The sequence below is a fragment of the Triturus cristatus genome, chromosome 6, assembly GCF_964204655.1.
Source record: "Triturus cristatus chromosome 6, aTriCri1.1, whole genome shotgun sequence".
Taxonomy (NCBI): Eukaryota; Metazoa; Chordata; class Amphibia; order Caudata; family Salamandridae; genus Triturus; species Triturus cristatus.
Genome location: NC_140589.1, coordinates 57992604 through 58011829, shown reverse-complemented (window position 1 = coordinate 58011829; position 19226 = coordinate 57992604). Strand labels below are relative to the sequence as shown.

At 45.2% G+C, this 19226-nt stretch overlaps 1 protein-coding gene across 1 annotated transcript in view; it reads left to right on the top strand.

Annotated features, from left to right (window-relative positions):
* DNAH8 (dynein axonemal heavy chain 8) overlaps nucleotides 1-19226 on the top strand; it is a 13985216-nt gene that overhangs the window by 6375987 nt on the left and 7590003 nt on the right. The window contains exon 44 of the mRNA XM_085610239.1: nucleotides 8821-8999. Coding sequence (XP_085466365.1) covers nucleotides 8821-8999 — 179 coding nt within the window. The remainder of the gene's footprint in view (nucleotides 1-8820; nucleotides 9000-19226) is intronic.

Genomic DNA, 19226 nt, shown 5'->3' with positions numbered 1-19226 from the left:
ACCTGAGGAGCGCGTTTAAAGCGGAAGCTGCGACCTCCTAAACTGAAGCCAAAAATGTCTCCGCTCTCCTCTGCAATTGGGATGCTAAAGAAAGCATTCTTTAAATCGATCACTGAGAACCATGCAGCGGAGGCTGGAATCATGGGTAACAAGGCAGTTATATCAGGGACAACTGGAAACTGTGGCACAACAATCTTATTAACCTCTCTAAGATCAATCACAAATCTGTAAACAGGTGGCTGTGAAGGGTCCGTTCGTTTTAAGACAGGTAAAACAGGACTATTGCAAACGTTGCCTCTTGTCTCTTCAAACACACCCTTTTTAATCAAATCACTGACAATTGCTAACACTGCTTTCTGACCTTCATTGGAGATCTTGTACTGGGGAATACGTGGCAATCTGACATTGGCTTTTAAAGTTACCATATATGGCTGTATTTCCAAGAGACCCACATCATTGGGCCCAGTAGCCCACAGGACATCCGGAAGGGATGACAATTCAGGCGGCATTGCATTTTTAGACAAATACATTGGGGAAATCACTTTCTTGCCTAATGTAAGTTGTACTCCTGAGGGAGAACAATACAGCGTAGCATGTTATCTTTTTAGCAAGTCTAATCCTAACAAATTCTCACCACAACCTGTTGTTAGGATGAGAGGTGCTTTTAGCTCGCAAGGTCCAACAGAAAGAGACATAGGACTAGAAATCGGGTTCCTAACTGGGGCGCCAGAAAAACCTACTGAAACATTCATTTCGCCAGACAAAGGCGCGCCAGGGAGTTTTGAATGCATGATTGAACTCTTTGCAGCACCAGTGTCCAGCAGAAAGGGCTCTGTTACATTTGCTGTAGTTACTTTAACATAAGGTCCGCTCTGATCCACTGGCACTGAAACAACTCCCTCTCTCTGTCTACGGCTGTCCTAGTAATCATTATCTTCTACATTGTCGTATTCTGCATAATAATCATTATTGTATTACTGAGCTGTATTACCAGTCGCGTTGGCTTGCTGATCAAAGCTATTTCTGGTATTTTGAGGCGGGTGAGGACGCGCGTTCTGGGGAACATTTCCACGTCCTCTGCCTCTAGGAGCTTGCTGACCACCTCTACCTCTTGCGCCATACGCATTACTGTTACGCTGCATTAATTTAGGGCAACTATATTTAAAATGACCTTCCTCTTTGCAATATGAACATTGATTGGGACCTATAGGGATACGTGGTTGATAATACCCATTCATTTGCTGATTATTCTGAAACTGTTGGGGCTGGTGATAGACACCTTGTGTTTGCCTATAATTATTCTGTCCTCCACGTGGCGGGTAAGCCTGCTGCAAAAGGACCTTCGTTTTTAGTTCTTTCGTTTTCTTATCTGTTCTATCCTTCTCATCTTTGTCTCTATTTTCATAATACTGTGCAGTAGTCAGTATTTGCGCTGAAGAGGAAACAGCTCAAGAACTTTCTGAGTCCTTTAATTTTTTACACAACTCGGGAAGTAGATTCTGCACAAATTTATCAACAAATAACCGTTGGCCACCTTCAGTGCTCATGTCTTGACCACTGTGGTCGATAAACGTTTCTTCAAACCTAGGGAAGAAATCGGACACTGTCTCATCTTTCTTCTGCTTGCATGCAGATAGTTTGTCCCAATTTACGCGCATCGCGGGCATTATGGTCTTCATGTATGTAATAATTCGACCAGGGAGTTCTGCCACTAAAGGGTCAGGTTTTGCGCCACCAACTTGTCTAGCGTCTGCAGCAATGATATTAGCCCATGTACCCCCTAGTTCTGCAGCATGATCCGTATTACGGATGGATCCCCATAAAGGCTGTGGAACAACATTCCCAAATAACATATCTATGTCAGCCAGATTCATGACACACGATTCTGCAGTTTGGGATAACTCCTTATAATACCCTGTAGGGTTTTTTACGGGGGTCAGGCAATGTCTGCTTAAGCGCTAACACCTCAGATCGCTTCCATGGGACATGCACCCAAACACGCTGAAAATGTGCTAAGACAGGTGGATTAGCATTCGGATCAGCAGGTCTCCAAACTGGGGGAACCTCACGCATCGGATATTGGCGCGCTTTTACCTTCTTCCCCACAGGGAAATCCTGCTCAAACAACGACTGCTGGCAATCATCATTCCTCAAAGATAATAAGGTCGCAACTGCTTTATTCACATCGGGGCCCACAATCGTGCCTTTTCCAAAATCGAATCTCACTCGACATAGCTCCTGCGTGTTTGGATCTCTACCATGATCATCCAATTCCTCACAGAGGATTTCACACATTTTCTCGAACACATACCTCTGTTTCGGGGCATCCCATTGGTGAAAAACGTCAACAACTGACTCCACCTCATAGAGTGAAGAAAAAATAATCCACCTACGCGCCATATGATCTAATACCTTTTTCTCTTCAGGATCAGGCAGCTGACTGCGCAATTGCTTACATTGTAAACCAGGGGTCGCACTAGATGACCCAAAGAGAGGCGACATTAAAGTAGTCACTACATTAGCTAGTCGTTGTCGTGCTGAAGGAGAAGTTGAAGCGACAACGGGGGGATAGACAGAGGGAAGAAAAACAGATTCAGATACAGGTACCTGGGTAGTGTAAGAAGGAGCGCCAGAGGAGGCAGCTGGCGTGCTAGGCAAAGTCGCAGGAAGCGCGGGGGCAACAGCTAACAAAACTGGCGGCCCTTGAGAGGGCTGCACTGCAGGGATAGGAGCCAGCTGAGGAGGAGCTGGCGGCTGTGGGAAGGCTTGCGGCATATTTACTGGAGGCTGCGCATTTATAAGCTGTGGAGGCGCGGTAGCATTTTGCGCATACGGGGGTGGCGAACTTAGCAAATGGGACATTAGGGAATCTTTCTCTTTCTCTTTTGTCTCATCTTGCACAAGGGGTGACAAAACAGGGTAACATTTATCAATCCCTAGTTTGCGCTGTCTATGTAATTGCTCATTCATTTGTTCCTCCTCATTATCTTTAAATTGCACAGCTGCTTGCATCACTGACATACCTCTTTTTTTCTTATTCTTTTTTGCTAGCTTAATTTCCTTCTGTTTGGCTTCCTTTCGCCATAGGCGGAAAGAATCAAACATCGCCGGCCGGGCTTTCTTTTTAAACAATTTAACTTCCAAATTATCTAAGATATCTGTATCGAAACTACCATTTTGGGGCCATTTTAAAACACCGTCCTTTCTGGTGTATCGGATCCATACTTCATTATATGCAATGGGGCCCACGCCATGTTTTACATAAAGCTCATAAGTAGGAGTTCCAATTGGAGGAACCGGACATGAATCCTCTAACTGGAAATCCCTTCCACAACCCAAACAAAACAATCTACAAAATACACTAGAACCAGGCATCTTCGCTCACTAGTCTAGTTTCAAATGTCAAAGGATTATCGAATACGATAGTTTCGTGAATACATGAGTCCTCTGGCTTTGGGACTTGCAAGCACCAAATCAAAATGATCCCGAAGGATACCAAATTCAAACTAGGAGACGTTCCACTTTTACTTAACTGAATATTGATGATCGATGGCGTCACCAGAAGACTCTCTCGATTGTTTCGCTCTACCAAAAAATCGTCAAGGGTCCAAAACAGGGTGATTAATCAGGGCAGCAGTCCTTCGTAGCCGTCGGGACGCGGAGAACCTCGCAGAAAAGACTTTTGGACCACGTCGACATACAGGGGTCGATGAAGTGGCGGCCTTCCTCCAGAATTTCCACACGAAGCTCCTCACGAACCACTGGCTTGGACCGGTACCGCTGTAATCGCGCCGAGTTGGGCGCCAACTGAAGTACTGGGTATTTTAAGCCCAGCGGTGCAGGGGAACACGCCCTATGACTTCGGGGTTCTTCCTGTTTCAGACCTACAGAAACACAGAGTCTTCTGGGTGAAGTCAAAGATCAGTTTATTGGCTGCAGACCAATTACAGGTATCCTAGAAGTACAAAAGCGTGTATGTTCTCAGGAGACTGCTAAAAATCACAGAAACGGGCTTCTTCTTAAATACAGAATATCCTGCTTCAGGCATACATTCCTTAGTTTACGATATGGCCATTACATGTATACATTACAAACGAAAAGGCAGAGTCATGATGACCATCCCACATTCCAGTCAAACCAGCCCACAATTATTTACCCAGCAAGGCTCAGATCCCACATCAGATATCGATAGGCCCCAATAAACATGAGCATCTCCTGTTTGGAAAACAAGCCATAAAGCAGGAACAGTCAGGTGAGAAAGAGATTAGCTGGAGGCTCGTGTTTAATGTAAAGGCTTTATGGTGTGTCAAGCCCTGATGCTAATCACAGGTGGCCAGAGGACGGGGAACTCGTGAGACCGGACTGACCTGGGGCAGCGGAGCCAAGCTGCCAGGTCACAGAGAAGTCAAAGGAAAACACATGTGCTCTAAAAGGCTCGTATTTGCTCCATGCTATGTAGCCTATGTGAGGGCAACCATAAGATAGCCACCGCTCTAAAATGGAACCCACGTAGTGATGTATAATAACGTATACACAGTGCATTCATAGCTAAAACGTTACACAAAGCACTTGTACATACCGCATTAACCATTCGCGGTTCACTAATACCGGGATAGACAGGGGTAGGGCCCTGCCTCCTACGCGGTCCCAAATTCTAAAGTACGACACGGTAACGATGTATCTGTAAGAAACATTAGTTAATTAGATTCCTCACCGACCCACCCAGCCTCCCCGTTCTGCGAACCGATATCTAGGGTTAAGGCTATCCTTTTCAGGACCCTAGATTTTTTGGCACCAGTGTCGGTCTCTTGCATGGCTCTGCGTTCCTGGCGCGGAAAGGTATGTACAAGAACTGACGTCAGCGCGTGAGGGCGGCGTCTAAGTACTCCAACGACGTCATTCCGGCGCACGACGCCCACGACGGACGCGGACCCGCAGACGATGCCTAGCGACGCGTAAGGGGTATTGCTACAAAAATCTTTCCGGATCCAGCCTGACGCCTGGGGATATTCTAAGGTGAGGAATCTAACTAATGTTTCTTACAGATACATCGTTACCGAAGGTAAGTAACTTGTTCATTAGCACCAAAGTCACCCACTACATCAATAGTTTTTCCACCATAACCAACTAGTCGTATTGTCAAATGCCTTAGAGTTTTTGTCCCTTGTGTTTGAAACAAGTTTTTCCATGTCTTGTCAATTATGAGGGTAAAAGGAGACCTTGCATGGGCTAGCATTTTGATTTTCACTCTGTTGAGGTTCAGTGCACACAAGGGCCGTCTTGCTACTCGTGTGATAGTAGTGCCTGTGTTTGCAGAGTGCAAATATCCTTGAGATCCCATTATGATGTAAATTTGGTCTTGTTCACTTGAGGATGTTTCTCCCCCTGTGGTTTGTTCTACATTGAGCACTTTCCTTGATAAATCTGTGTTGAATGACATTTTGCCAGCAGACTTTAGCGAAATGTCCTTTTTGAAACACTTAGCGCAGGTTTTATCCATGGCAGGACATACTCTGGCATTTCCAGGATGAGATGTGCTGCCACACTGGTAACACTCCCAACGCTTGTAAGAGGATTTAGAACCAACTTTCACACTTCTGCTTGTCTTTTCTTGACGTGGTTTATCTTTCGATCTTTTGTATTTGCTTTTGACAGCTAAAACTTCTTGGGTTGGAGTTTTAGAATTTGAAATCGCCATTTGTTCCAGATAAGACTTGCTTTAAATCCTGGTAGCTATTTCCAACGCCTTTTTGTAAGGTCAAATCAGGTTTGGACACCAAAGCCTCTTGAACTTCTTTTTTGCTTGTTTTCTCTACTAATTGGTCTTTAATAATGTCTTCATCAAACGCTTTGTATGCGCATGTAACAGACAAAATACCTAAAGCACATAGCTAGATACTGATTCTATGGGTAACTGCACTCTTTTATAGAATTTGTGCCTTTCTAATGTAACATTTTTGCAGGCTTTAAATTTACTGTGTAGAGATTTGATGACTGTGGCATATTCATCCTCAACACCGTCACCTTCACCTTCAACTAACATGACCAAAATCTTTGGAATATGTTACAAAATACTACGGCCTTTTGGACCTAAACAGTGCCTCAGGATAGCACATTTATTTTTGTGTGTGAACAAATCTCCTTCAAGAGCATCTAAATATGCCTCAAAACCTTCTTATGATTTTTTCCAATCGGATTCGGAGGACTCAGGATTTGATGTGAACGCAACTGGTGGCATTATCACATGTTGCATGGCTAAGTAGTTTCTACACAAGTTTATTGAGAATGCTGGATTTATAAAACTAGAATAGTTGTGAAAAAATTCTAAATTAAATAAATTAAATACATGTGTGTGGAGTGTATAACTTTTACAAGAATCTGCCATGTACGAATGTTTGTATCCTTAAATGTAGGGAACACACTAGGAAAAGAGTTGAGGTGTGTGCGTCACCGCTTGAATTTAGTATAATTTGTTGCAGGACACACGTGATCATTAAGGTGTGTGTTTTACCGAAGTTGAAGTAACAGGACACACTGTTTATAGTGGTGTGTGTGTGTCACCGCTGTAAACGCAGTACAGAGCGGAAGATGGTGAAAATGGGCTAAGGTTAGCCCAAAGCAAAATGGCCCCTACGTAGAGCGCATGGGTGTGCGCTAGTCTGACGCAGGGCAGGTAATCAGGCACAACATAATGGGTATGCAGTTTCAAAATGGCTGCTCACGTGGTGCACGTACGTGCGCACGCTTGTCCAACGCAGGTCAGGCAGGCCAGGCAATCAGCCACAGAGTAGCTCACACCGGAGCTCATGATGAAAGCTAATTTGTGTCTCCCAGGAGTACCCACCACAAAAGACAGTACATTAGAGTGGGAGCAGCGCTTAGTCAGACATGCTCTTAGCATTCAATTCTGCAAAGGAACTGGCACAGACGGAAAAGACAACTCCAATGCTGCAACGCAACGCGTGGGGATCCTGTTGGCCGGCATCTTGTCGCCAGTGAAAAGATCCAGCCGGTAAGTTTTCAAGTCTAACTTTTATTGTCAACAAGACAGGAGCGGCCACTTCACCCCTACCGTCCTGCGACCTAGTCCTCCAACCGTCTCCCTCATCCCCTGTTCCAGAATCCCTTCCCCGTGACATTCCACCAATTCACCACGTGGCAGAAAAGGAGAAAGCACAACCCAACAGTGTGTCAGGTATTTATATAGCACAAGCTTAGTCAAAAGGCAGTGGAGCACTGTACAGCCTCCAAAGTGTCATTCAATGAGTGTTCAGAGAGATAGCTGGGTTCTGAGAGAGGAAGTGATTTGTTCCAGCATTGTGACATGGTGTTCTTTAGCAATGCTTACTTTCAGCTCTTCCCTCAATCGGAAGAGGGTTGTCCTGAAAGATACAAGAATATAGGGGCATATCAACAACAACCGGCGATAATTATCGCTGAGCGCACTTAGCGCTCGGATAATTATCGCCGGCTAGCGCTGATTTTTATCGCTGAGATAGCGTGTTATTAGCAATGCTTATCTCATCAGCGATAAAAATCCTAGCGCTAACTGGCTAACGTGAGATTATCTCTGGAAACCCAGCGATAATCTCACGTTAGCTAGTTGATAGGGACTCACAAACTTAGCCATGATATCCACCTTCCATAGGATATCATGGCTAAGTCAGTCCTGAAGCAGGTGTTAGGAAAGTAGCGATAACAGGTGTTATCGCTACTTTTCCTGACGCTATGCTTCATTTCTCCTATCATGTCAGGCCAGGAACGCCCACTTTGCATCTCATTAGAGATGCAAAGCTGGGCGTTAGACATCCCCATGCTAAAGCAAGGTTTCACGCGTTAGCGTGGCCTTGCTAATATAGCGATAAAATTATCGCTGTTTTTCGGCCGAAAACGGCCGCAAAAGCGGCGATAATTTTTTATCGCCTCGTTGTAAATATGCCCCTTAGTTACATATCCAGGGTGCTTAGTTAAAGAAGGCCTGTTGTTCTTTTTTTCCTTTTTACACTTTATTGTCACCAGTCTGATTGCGTTAGAAACATTAGGCAACAACAAGGTATGGGTTGTCAGTGGAGAAGAGTTGCATAATAGTTATAGCTTCATCGAGGTGACTGAAGTCTAATATTGGGTACAATCCTAGAGACAATACCTCTCTTGACAAGTAAGTGAGGTCATGGCTGCCTTCTAAGACTAAAGTAGGCTCATGTTTGTTCATCAGGAATGTATTGAAAAGGAAGGTTGTATTTTTGGTTGTTTCCTTTTGGTTGTTATTTTCAACACAAGATAATAGAAGATGTCAATGTTCATTCTAGGCTAAGAAAAGCTATGATCTCTGAAGCATGACTGATCAACCTGTATCATCTAGAACTACAGCTTTTAGGAAGCCCAATGACAGTTAGAGAACAGAAGCATTGAAGCAGCATGAGTATTGGTGCCTCCTGTGTTTCACAGAGAGAACAAGTCCTTGAAACCCAGTGGTTGACGCTTCTTAGAGAACTGGTTCCTGGATAGCTATGGGGAATGCCATTTATGGTGATGTAGGCCTAAATGGGGAAAAGCTCAGTGTGTGCAGTGTAGTATTGCAGATTTATGTTTGTTCAGGTGATTCCTAACCTGTCAATGGCTAATAATTTAAGCATAGAAATCTATGACAAATAACAGTTAGGTAACTTTATTTGTTTTATGTTTAAATAAGACAATTACTAGACTTATTAATAAGCATACCAATTCCAAATCTGTTTAATTTCATATTGATCGGAATTAAAATTGAATGTTATCTTAAGTTTACCCATTTTGTTTCTTTCCATTAACATAATATTTTAGGTGTTACATAACATTAGCTCAAGCTTTGGGAATGAACATGGGAGGTGCTCCTGCAGGACCTGCTGGAACTGGTAAAACTGAAACAACAAAAGATATGGGAAAGGCCCTTGGAAAATACGTTGTTGTGTTTAACTGTTCAGATCAAATGGATTTCAGAGGATTGGGTCGAATTTTCAAAGGTATGTGTATTATCAAATGCAAACTTATTCAAACGTTTGTTTCTGCATCATTGGATTTTCATTTCTAGCCAAAATATTGAAATATTTCCCAAGGGCAGGGGATCCTTAAAGAGGTTAAAACCATAAATGTTGAGGAGGGTGAACAGCCCAGCATTCCTATTATAGCCAAACTTGTGGTTTCACTGCACTACTGAGACTCTGGAAGTACCAGGTTTCCATCGCTCGTGCTTCAGCTGGCTTTGCCAGCCAAAACCTTTGCCAGATGAAACTTTTGACCAACGGCTGTTAGTCAATGTAGGCAAGAAAGTCTTCCCCGTTTAGGGCAGTCATTCCAATACATTTTTCCTGTTTAGGAACAACAAGGGAAAAGACCCACTTGGGAGCTTGATACTGAAAAACAACATTTTTGGAGAGTGGGCATATTCAAAATGGCACCAAAAGTGCAAAGCTTCAGTGCCTTCAATGGAGACACAACAGCTCCGGTGAAGTCTCAGAGATCTCTGTCTAGGTGGCTAGCGTCTCTAAATATAGTGGGCTATCTTATGTCAGAGGCCATAGGCAATAGCCTTTGCTGACTTGGGGGCCAGAAGAGCTGCCAGACAAGCTTCAAGTCATGGCCATAGTATGATGGAGTAGGGACACAGTCCGAAGGTAGTACCTTTGTGTGGAAATTTCTGATCTTTTTAGTTGATATGGTGGAGCCACTATAAACAACTTAGTCAATGCCAACTCCCTTTCAACTTTAGCTTTTTAATAGTGTTTCTTTTTTTTGGGATTAAATATTGGTCACACATATCTTCACCTTGTGTGACAACTCCACCTCAAGTAAGCCTTAACTCCTAACCCTGTTATTACTTGAAAAAGCTTAATTTGAGATACGTTTGAAAGAATCATTTGATTATGTTTATACATTTGAAAAATGCTGCCTGATGGTAAAACTAAGTTATTGAAGTAACACTCTAGAGCATTGCAAAATGCTGGTTGTGTGGAACATTATGGTTGGTGTTTTGGCATTGATAGTGGTTGTGTGAATGCATGATGTAGGATATGTGCATGAGTGATATGTGGGTAGATGTTATATATATATTCACTGAAAAAACCATAGGTTTTAGGGAAAGTTCTAGTTAGTTGGACATTTCACTCGTACAAAACCATAGGAGTTACCCCGTTATAGTTAGTTCAGCTAACTATAACTCTTGCGCCAGCAATGCACTGCTGATGACGTCACATATTACATCACTCATGACATGGTCAGTGACATCACTCATGACATCTCAAATGATGTCACTGACCATGTCATGAGTGATATAATATGTGACGTCATCAGCAGTGCATTGCGGGCGCGCGAGTTATAGGTAGCTGAACTAACTATAACGGGGGAATTTCTATGGTTTTGTACGAGTGAAATGTCCAACTAACTATAACTTTCCCTAAAACCTATGGTTTTTTCAGTGAATTTCTAAGGTTTTATAAATGCTAATTCCTAACTATAACATGTCTGAAACTTATGGTTTTTTCAGTGAATTTCAAAGGTTTTGTAAATGACAATTTTTAAATGTATTAATTGTTATATTTATTTTTTGATACTGATTTACTACATTTTTTTAAACTATTTATTTTTAGATATTTTAAGTTTTTAAATTACATAATAATTACATTATACATTACATTACAAAATATACTTTCTCAGAATGAATTACTTTAGTTGAAATACTTTGCAAATAGGCAAATAGGCAATAGACTTTTAAGTACAGTAGTTACAGTTGTTGCAATGGGCAACACAATTTCAAACCCAATGCAACATTGAGCTCAATGGGAATTTCTAGTTAATTGCAACTAGTTACTTTATGGATAACTTTTCTAACCACAGGACTGGATCCTAGATTCAGTCCTTGGACATCTCCTGTAAACAGTTGAGTAAAAGCGTTTTGGTTACACTAGTGATTATTAAGGAATATTATTGTATTTTAAAAGTTGACACTTTGAAACTTTTCTGGTGAAAACCAGACAATGGATTCCTATGGAAGGAAATACAAGTTACTGGTAAGTACGGTTAGAATAACTTTGCAGGGTCAGTGCTGGGCTAAAAGATGCAGCACTGGGTTGTCTCCTGATAACAGGTGAGTAAATCGGAATTCGTTGTTCGGATGATATTAGGTGAATATTTTAAAGTTCCAAAACTCCACACTTAAAAGAATTTCCAAGTGAAACCAGTCAATGTTAGCCTATGGAAGGAAATTCAAGTTACTGGTAAGTACGGTTAGAATTACTTTTCAGGATCAGTACTGGGCTCAAAGATGCAGCACTGATGTATCTCCTGATAACAGGTGAGTAAATCGTAATTCGCAGTTCGGCTGATTTTAGAGGAATATTTTAAAGTTCCAAAATTCCACACTTAGAAGAATTTCCATTTGAAACAAATCAATGTTAGCCTATGGCAGGAAATTCAAGTTACTGGTAAGTACAGTTAGAATTACTTTTCAGGATCAGTACTGGTCTCAAAGATGCAGCACTGAGGTCTCTCCTGATAACAGGTGAGTACATTGGAATTCGTAGTTCGACTGATTTTTCTTCGGTCCAGTATATATAGAGCCACTTTCCTACACCATTCCCTCCCTTCACCACTGTTCAAACACGCTCTGTGGCGCTTTTTAAGTTGGCAAATTATTCCCCTTCAATCCTGAGGGTCCCTAGAGTTCAACTAGCCCACTAGGTACATCCCATAAGTGCCACAGACCTGCGTTGCAGAGAGGTGTAAAAAGGGGCGTGGCCTCTGAACACCTGTCTGCAACGCAGCTCCCTGGCGCATACTGGAGATACCTGTTGGGCTATTTCGCCCTCAGGGACCCTCAGTATTGAAAGAGAATTAATTCCCTAACTTAAAACGCACCGCAGGGTGTGTTTGCACAGTGGTGAAGGAAGGGGGCGTGTGCTGAGGTGACATGTCGGCAAACATACCCTGTGGCACGTTTCAAGTTAGAGAATTAATTCCTCCTCAATCCTGTGGGTCCCAGGTACCTCCAGTATGCGCCAGGGGGCTGCGTTGCAGAGAGGTGTTCAGAGGCCACGCCCCTTTTTACAACACTCTGCTACGCAGTGCTTGTGGGACCCCTTAAGCAGGCCTAGGGGGTCAGGGTGTTTCTACCCTGCCCCCTTTTTGCGTTCTGCACGTTTTTTCTTCTCTTTCCTTGTGCCTCGGTTCTACCGAGGCACAAGATGGCCGCCAACACTTCCTGGTTTGGAGTGTTGACAGCCAATTAGCATACAGCTCGTGCTCGGCAGGGTGCGCGGATCCTCCGAGGTCATAGATATATCTATGATTTTACTTTTGATTTTCTCAGGAACTACTGAACGGATTTACACCATTTAAGCAAAAGGCACAAGTGTGAACCAAGGGCTACCTTTCTGCCAAATTTGGTGTAATTCCGTTCAGCAGTTCGGGCTGTAGCTGCGACTAACGGTCCCTATGGAAAATTGCATGGGGAAAAGGGGGATTTTGGAACCCTCCTTTTTTCTCGGCCCCCGCTTGACGAATCACCCCGAGGATTTCAGGATAGGAGTGGATGGGAGCGGGCCACGAGTTTTGAAAATTTCACGAAGATTTGTCAACCGGCGCCAAAGTTATTCCAAATAGAATCTTGCGGATTTTCTATGGATAATAGGTCCTAACTATAACTTCCTATATATATATATATATCTACAACCTACTGGCGGTCGCCAGTAGGTAGTTATAGTTAGGACCAAGTTTCAATAGGAAGAGCATTTTTTGTTTCGCTGATAACTTTGGCGTCGTTTGATGAATCTTCATGAAATTGTCCAAGTTAATTCTTTGTTCATATCAGCTCCTATGTTGAAAGTTTGGGGGTGATTCGTCAAGGGGGGGCCGAGAAAAAAGGGGGGTCCCTAAACATGTTTTCTCCATGTTAATTTCCATAGGAAATTTTAGACAAGGCTACAGGTCGAACGGGTGAACGGATTTACCCCAAATTTGGCAGGGAGAAGGGTCTTGGTCTAGAAAGCACGCTTTTGTTTATTTGGTGTAAATCCGTTCAGTAGTTTTGGAGAAATTTCGAAATTTACAGATATCGATATTTGGGAATTCTGCCTTCTGATTGGCTGAGGGGTTTATGAGCACGAGCTTGCTGCTTATTGGCTGCAAGCGGTGTGAGCGGTTGCAACTAGGAAGTGTTGTCATCCATTTTGTGATTCCGTTGAAGCAATTAGGGGAAAAAAGGGCAAAAAGTGTAGGAAAGAAGAGGGTGGGAGCGCCGTGAGGTCTGTGGGGTGGTTAGGGTGTGCTACACAGGGAGTGTAAAGCGATGTATTCACCCCTACAAGTGAAAGGGATAGTTTGCCCAGAGTGAGATGGTGCTGAGGTGAGGTGCTGGTACACTCGGGGATGAAACCGTGAGCTGATTGCTGTAAACTGATGTGCTCTGGGCGCTGTAGCATACTGGTTGCTGTAGCATAGCTGTGAAAGTGGCGTTAGTATGGGTTTAGCGGGAGTGGGAAGCAAACTACTCACCCCTACCGGTCTGAAGACTCGAATGGAGTGTTTTAGCAAGCAGGAATAAAGAAATAATCGTGAAGAATATAATGCAGAAGGTTGCAATACCACAGAAGACAAATGGTGAAATCAAGTGTGTTTAAGAAAGTGGGTGTGTAGGATAAAGCGATGGAGTCTGCAAGTTCCGGAGAGACTTGAGTATGCAGAGCACAGACATGTACATGTCAACATACACTGATGGTCTATTGAGAGAAGTGGACAGTGGACGCAACCATGATAGTACAGTCAGTAGGGATGTGGAAATTTAGCTTGCAAACTGAACATTATCTGCGCCATCTTGCCTCTCCCCAGCGCCACGCACAGAAAACGCACGGCACCCATTTTAGGCACCCCGCTCTCTCTCCCCGCTCATTGCCGATCACCAGCGCGTCCCTCAGGCGCTGCAAACATCCCCCGCGCGCTGGCCACCCCGCTCTCTCATACATGGGCCATAAAACCTCTCCTTCTGCCCAAGCCTGCCATGGAATCGCACCCCGTGCCTGACCAACACCTCCTTTCATCCCATACATGGTCATTCATCCTTTTGATAACCCCCTTCCTCTGCACCCGATTGTCCGGACCGATCCCAGACCACCACCTAGCCCTGCGGATGCTGTATATTGCCCCTACTGTAAAGGAAACACCTCACATCAAAGGGATTACAGTAGATCAAGGCCCCCACCCCCTGAGACCCGACCGGTTGCACACACCCCCGGGAACTGGTGGAATATCCTGCTGTGTGATAGCCATCTCCTACTGCGGGTGGGGTGGGGACTTCCACTGTAGTCATGTGTGGGAGCGGATCTGAACTGGGGATTCTTTCATGTTTCAAAGCAATCTCAAGAATGTGCCATGTACAATAAACTGGTGTTATCGCCATAAATATTTGTATAAGAGGCCAGGCCTCAGAGATGCAGTTAGAGCACCTCGTGACGATACCTTGCTGTCTGATCTGATGTGTTCTACTCCGACGGAAGAAAACTTTGTTTCCTGCCTTCCAGTCTCCGGCGCCTGCCTCTTTTGTTGGTTAAATCATCGAATGGTATAAGAGGCGATTACCGCCGGGCAATCCTTGAAAGGTTATCGACTGCAACTGCCGCTACCATTTAACAATTGGCGTCCCAAGCGTGGGGCTCATCAGCGACACGTGGATCCAGTGGGAGAGGTCCCGACGACAGAGCGAACGACTGCAACGATCGGGAGAGCTCCTGCCCGATAGACCCTCGTCTGGCAGCCGATCATCCGAACTTCACTGGTTCCTAGCAGACCTCTCTCGAGTGATCTACGGTCCTGACTGGGAACCATCAGGAGTGCCGCGGCAATAACGGAGAGTAGAGGACGATCGGGCGCTGGAGGCGGAAGACGAGAAACTGTCCATGCGGCCCGGGTAAGGTCGTGAAACACGACAAATTGCGAAACGATTGATTGATTGATTGAAAATACTAGTATTGCTTATTGATTGTTCTCCTTGAGATATTCGCTGTCTACAAACGGGGAAGAGTAGAAATACTCTCTCTTCCTTTGCAGATAGTGAAGGGTAGGTAACGCAGACTTTTGTCCCCATTGTAACCGGTCGTGCCTATTTTTATCTCCCCATAGATTGATTGTCCGAACATTGATTGTTTTGAAGAATAGTACTTCTTGAGATATTCTCTGTTTGCAAACAACGTAGAATAGGGATATTCTGTCTAGTCTTTGCAGGCAGTGAAGGATAAGTAACGCAGACTTTTGTCCCCCATTGTAACCCGTCGTGCTTATCTCTTTCTCACCATTGATTGATTGATTGTCCGAACACTAGTAGTTCGATATTGGTTCTTTGGAGGTATTCTCTGCTTGCAAATAACGTGGAATAGAGATATTCTATCTAGTCTTTGCAAGCAGTGAAAAGATAGGTAGTGCTGACTTTTGTCCCCGTTGTAACCCGTCATGCCTATCTTCTCCCCACTGATTGGTAGTTGGTTCTGCCCGGACCGCTTATTAGAGGTGAACCATCCGGCTCCACTGGAAGGCACCCCTAATAAGGACATGTTCACTAAATACGGACTAGTCGCCGTAGCTTATAGCAAGCTATGGCATAAATATACAAAGAAGGACCCCGAGAGTCAGTGGCCACTGATGGGATCCTTCGATGACCATAAAATGGAAACGCTAGAAATAGCTCTACGTAGTAATAAAACGACGCCTACTATGCTCGACAGTATCGGCATGTGGCGCAAAGAAGCAACGCAACGGAAAAAGAGGGAAGAAGTAAAAGCAGAAAAGGAATTACGAAAGGCAGCTCACCTTGCCGCTAGAAAGTTAGAGGAAGAGATAAAGGAGAGAAAGGAAGCTAAACTAAAACAAGAGTCTGAAACATCAGGCCAGTACCCTGTTAGGACCCCCACTACGCTCTACCCTGAGTTACCTTCCAAGCAACGAACGAATGACGAATTGCTATTAGGTCCCCCGATCATCTACATGCCCCCTCCATACGCACCCTCCCAACCGGTAGCGCAGCACCCACAACCCCCAAACGCAAGCGAAAGCAGTACCAGGGCCTCGGTCCTCACGGCCTCCGCGCCGGCCGAGCCTCTTGTACTGAACACAACGTTAGCAATAACGTTAGATGACCCTGAAATGAGAAAGAAAGATTCCGCCAGAGTGAATCGACTAACAAAGGATGAACGAGCCGGAATCGATAAGATAGTAAGGACACTAGTAGAGCGAAAGGAAAGTGAGGAGTATATAACAGACATGTATAACTCATATGCCGACAACCACAGACGGCACTTCGTCGTACGACTTTGTTATCACGCCCTGAATACATATGAGGATAGGTACCACGATAAAGGTCCCGAAGGCTTAGCGACCCTATATAGGAAGGTAGACATTGGGGAAGGAGGAGAGGGCGATGTGACGGACCTCTTCACTCGTACACTCGAGGTCTCCCGGCATCTTAACGAACACAGACAGACAACCAAAGCAGAGACCCCCATAGCGACTGAACCCCAGGCAGGAAGGGCTGATACCATGATGCCCATCAAAGAAGCCGCCCCCTACTGGGTCCCCCCACGAGGTCAGGGAACACACGACGACATCAACCACCAAGATGCGAAGGGAAGGGTTGTATATAACTGGGTCTACCAGCCATGGGACCGACAAGACATTTTGACCTTTAGAAAAACCCTACCCGACTTAAGAAAGAACCCGACTGCCTTCTACACCGAACTAGGTACAGCCTTAGGTTCAACAATAATGACCTTAGCAGATATCGACTTGTTCTTCGGGTTATGTCTGCCGGCTGATGTGTGGAAGCAAATCCGGAAAGTCGACCACGCTGAGCCGTTCGGATATACCTGGGTACAACTCGATACCATAGATAAACAGCGAGAACCGGGACAAAAACCCCCAAAAGCCATATTGGAGCTCCCAGACAAGATTGTACAGAAATTGAAGACTCTAATCCCAGAAAGAAAGGTAGACTGGTCAATAGTGACGGCTTGTCGCCAGAAACCCCAGGAGGATGTGTCTGAATACTTCTCTCGATTCGAGACAGTGTTTCCGATTATAGTGGCCAGGACATGACCACTGCAACCGGACATCACCTCTTTGTCCAGAATTACGTGAAGGGTCTGTCACAAGAAGTCTCCCAGAAGCTACAGACCAGCGAAAGTAGTTGGGCAGCCTCCAAACCCGCAGCTATCCTTCAGATGGCCCAATACTACGAACACCAAAAGAATGAGAGCGATAGGGCGTCCGAAAGAAAGAAAAAGGAACTGAAGGAAAGAGTAATGATAGCTCAGTTACAAGGGGTGACCATAGGAAGGGAGCCTCCCAAAGGAAATTACCAACCGACCGCTCCTAGAAAGCTACCCCCTAGAGACCATACACCTGCACCCTACGCTGGACGAAGAGACTTAGACGGGAACCAATGTGCGTTCTGTAGAGGGTTCGGACACTGGAAATCTCAGTGCCCGGTCCTTCTGGAAATGAACAGAAATAGAGACACCAGAGACATAGCACATGACCCCAGAAGTAGAGGACAGGGACGAGGGTACATGAACGACGCCACAAACGACAGGCCAGGCAGACCAAACACCTTTGACCGCCCCGACAGAACCAGTGCCAGCAGTCCGACTACGAGAACACCCATGACTTTGCATAGGACCGCCAGGGGCAAGGGAGGGATCCAATCGAACTCCGTGTTGACCAGCAAGGTCCTTACGTCACTGCTAAGGTCTTGGGCACAAAGTCTTCATTTTTGGTAGATACTGGGGCGACACGTAGTGCGTTATCTAAACGACTGATTCCTAGGGCACCCTTGTCTGGCTCACACGTAACCTCAATAGGCTTTGATGGAACGCCCTCCACTAATCCCTTGTCCGCACCAATCTCCTTTGACTTAGAAGATAACATCACTGATGCGACATTTCTGCTCTCCTCCAACACCCCCGATGCTATTATGGGACTCGATTTGCTGAAACATTTCCGAGCTACCATCAGATGTTCCCCAGACGGAGTTCGAGTCATCCTGCACGATAACCCAGATCTGTTCAGGCCTTGTCTCACACGACGTATGTTCTCTATAACCGATGCTGACCTGTCCCTACTCGACACGTTACCCTCACATCTATGGGCTAAAACCGACTCAGATGTAGGGCGCATGGTGATCGACCCTGTACACATAACCGTCCGACCGGACGCAGTGCTCCCAAAGCTTCCACAGTATCGGATATCGCCCGAAGGCGAGAAGGCATTGGTGGAAATCATCCAGTCCCTAGTCGATGCAGGAGTGGTAGAAGAAGTAGTCAGTAATGTTTGCAACAGCCCTATCCTACCCATTGTAAAGAAGCAAGGCGAGGGAGATGAGAAAGCATACCGCTTCATTGTTGACTTACGAGAAGTTAACAAAGTAGTCATACCTCAGTACCCCGTGGTCTCGGACATCACCACCATCCTCACCCTGATTCTGTCCACTGCCACCACCTTTACCGTTATTGATCTCAAGAAAGCATTCTTTTCCATCCCCATCCACGCAGACAGCCGCTACCTGTTCGGCTTCACTTTAAAAGCCCGTTCGTACAGATTCTGTAGGGCACCCCAAAGCTACACTGAGAGTCCCAGCATTTATAGCCAAGCCCTCAAGAGACAACTAGATGCAGTCCAACTACCCGATGGAGTGGTGTTAATACAGTACGTCGATGACATACTTTTGGCGGCCGACACCACTCCACTTGCCGTCACAGCCACCATTCACCTCCTCCACTTCCTTGCGGAAAACGGTCACAAGGTCTCCAGGAAGAAGTTGCAATTCTGCCAACCCCAAGTGACATATCTAGGCCACCTACTATCCAAAGACGGGAGGAAACTTACACCTGACCGAATTCAGACCATCCTAGAAACCCCTGTCCCCAAAACGCAGAAGCAAGTGCGGTCCCTGGTTGGTCTCACCTCCTTCTGTCGACAGTGGTTGCCAAACTTCAGCCTCATTGTAAAACCTCTGCTTTCCCTGCTGGCTAAAGACGTCCCCTTCCCCCTCCCCTGGACACCCGAATGCCAGTCCTCCTTCAAAGAATTGCGAGATGCCCTTTGTTCAGCACCAGTCCTAGGAACCCCAGACTACACTAAACCTTTATCCCTCTTCACCCACGAAAGGGAGGGATGCGCGTTGTCTGTTCTAACCCAGTCCATAGGTCCTAAAC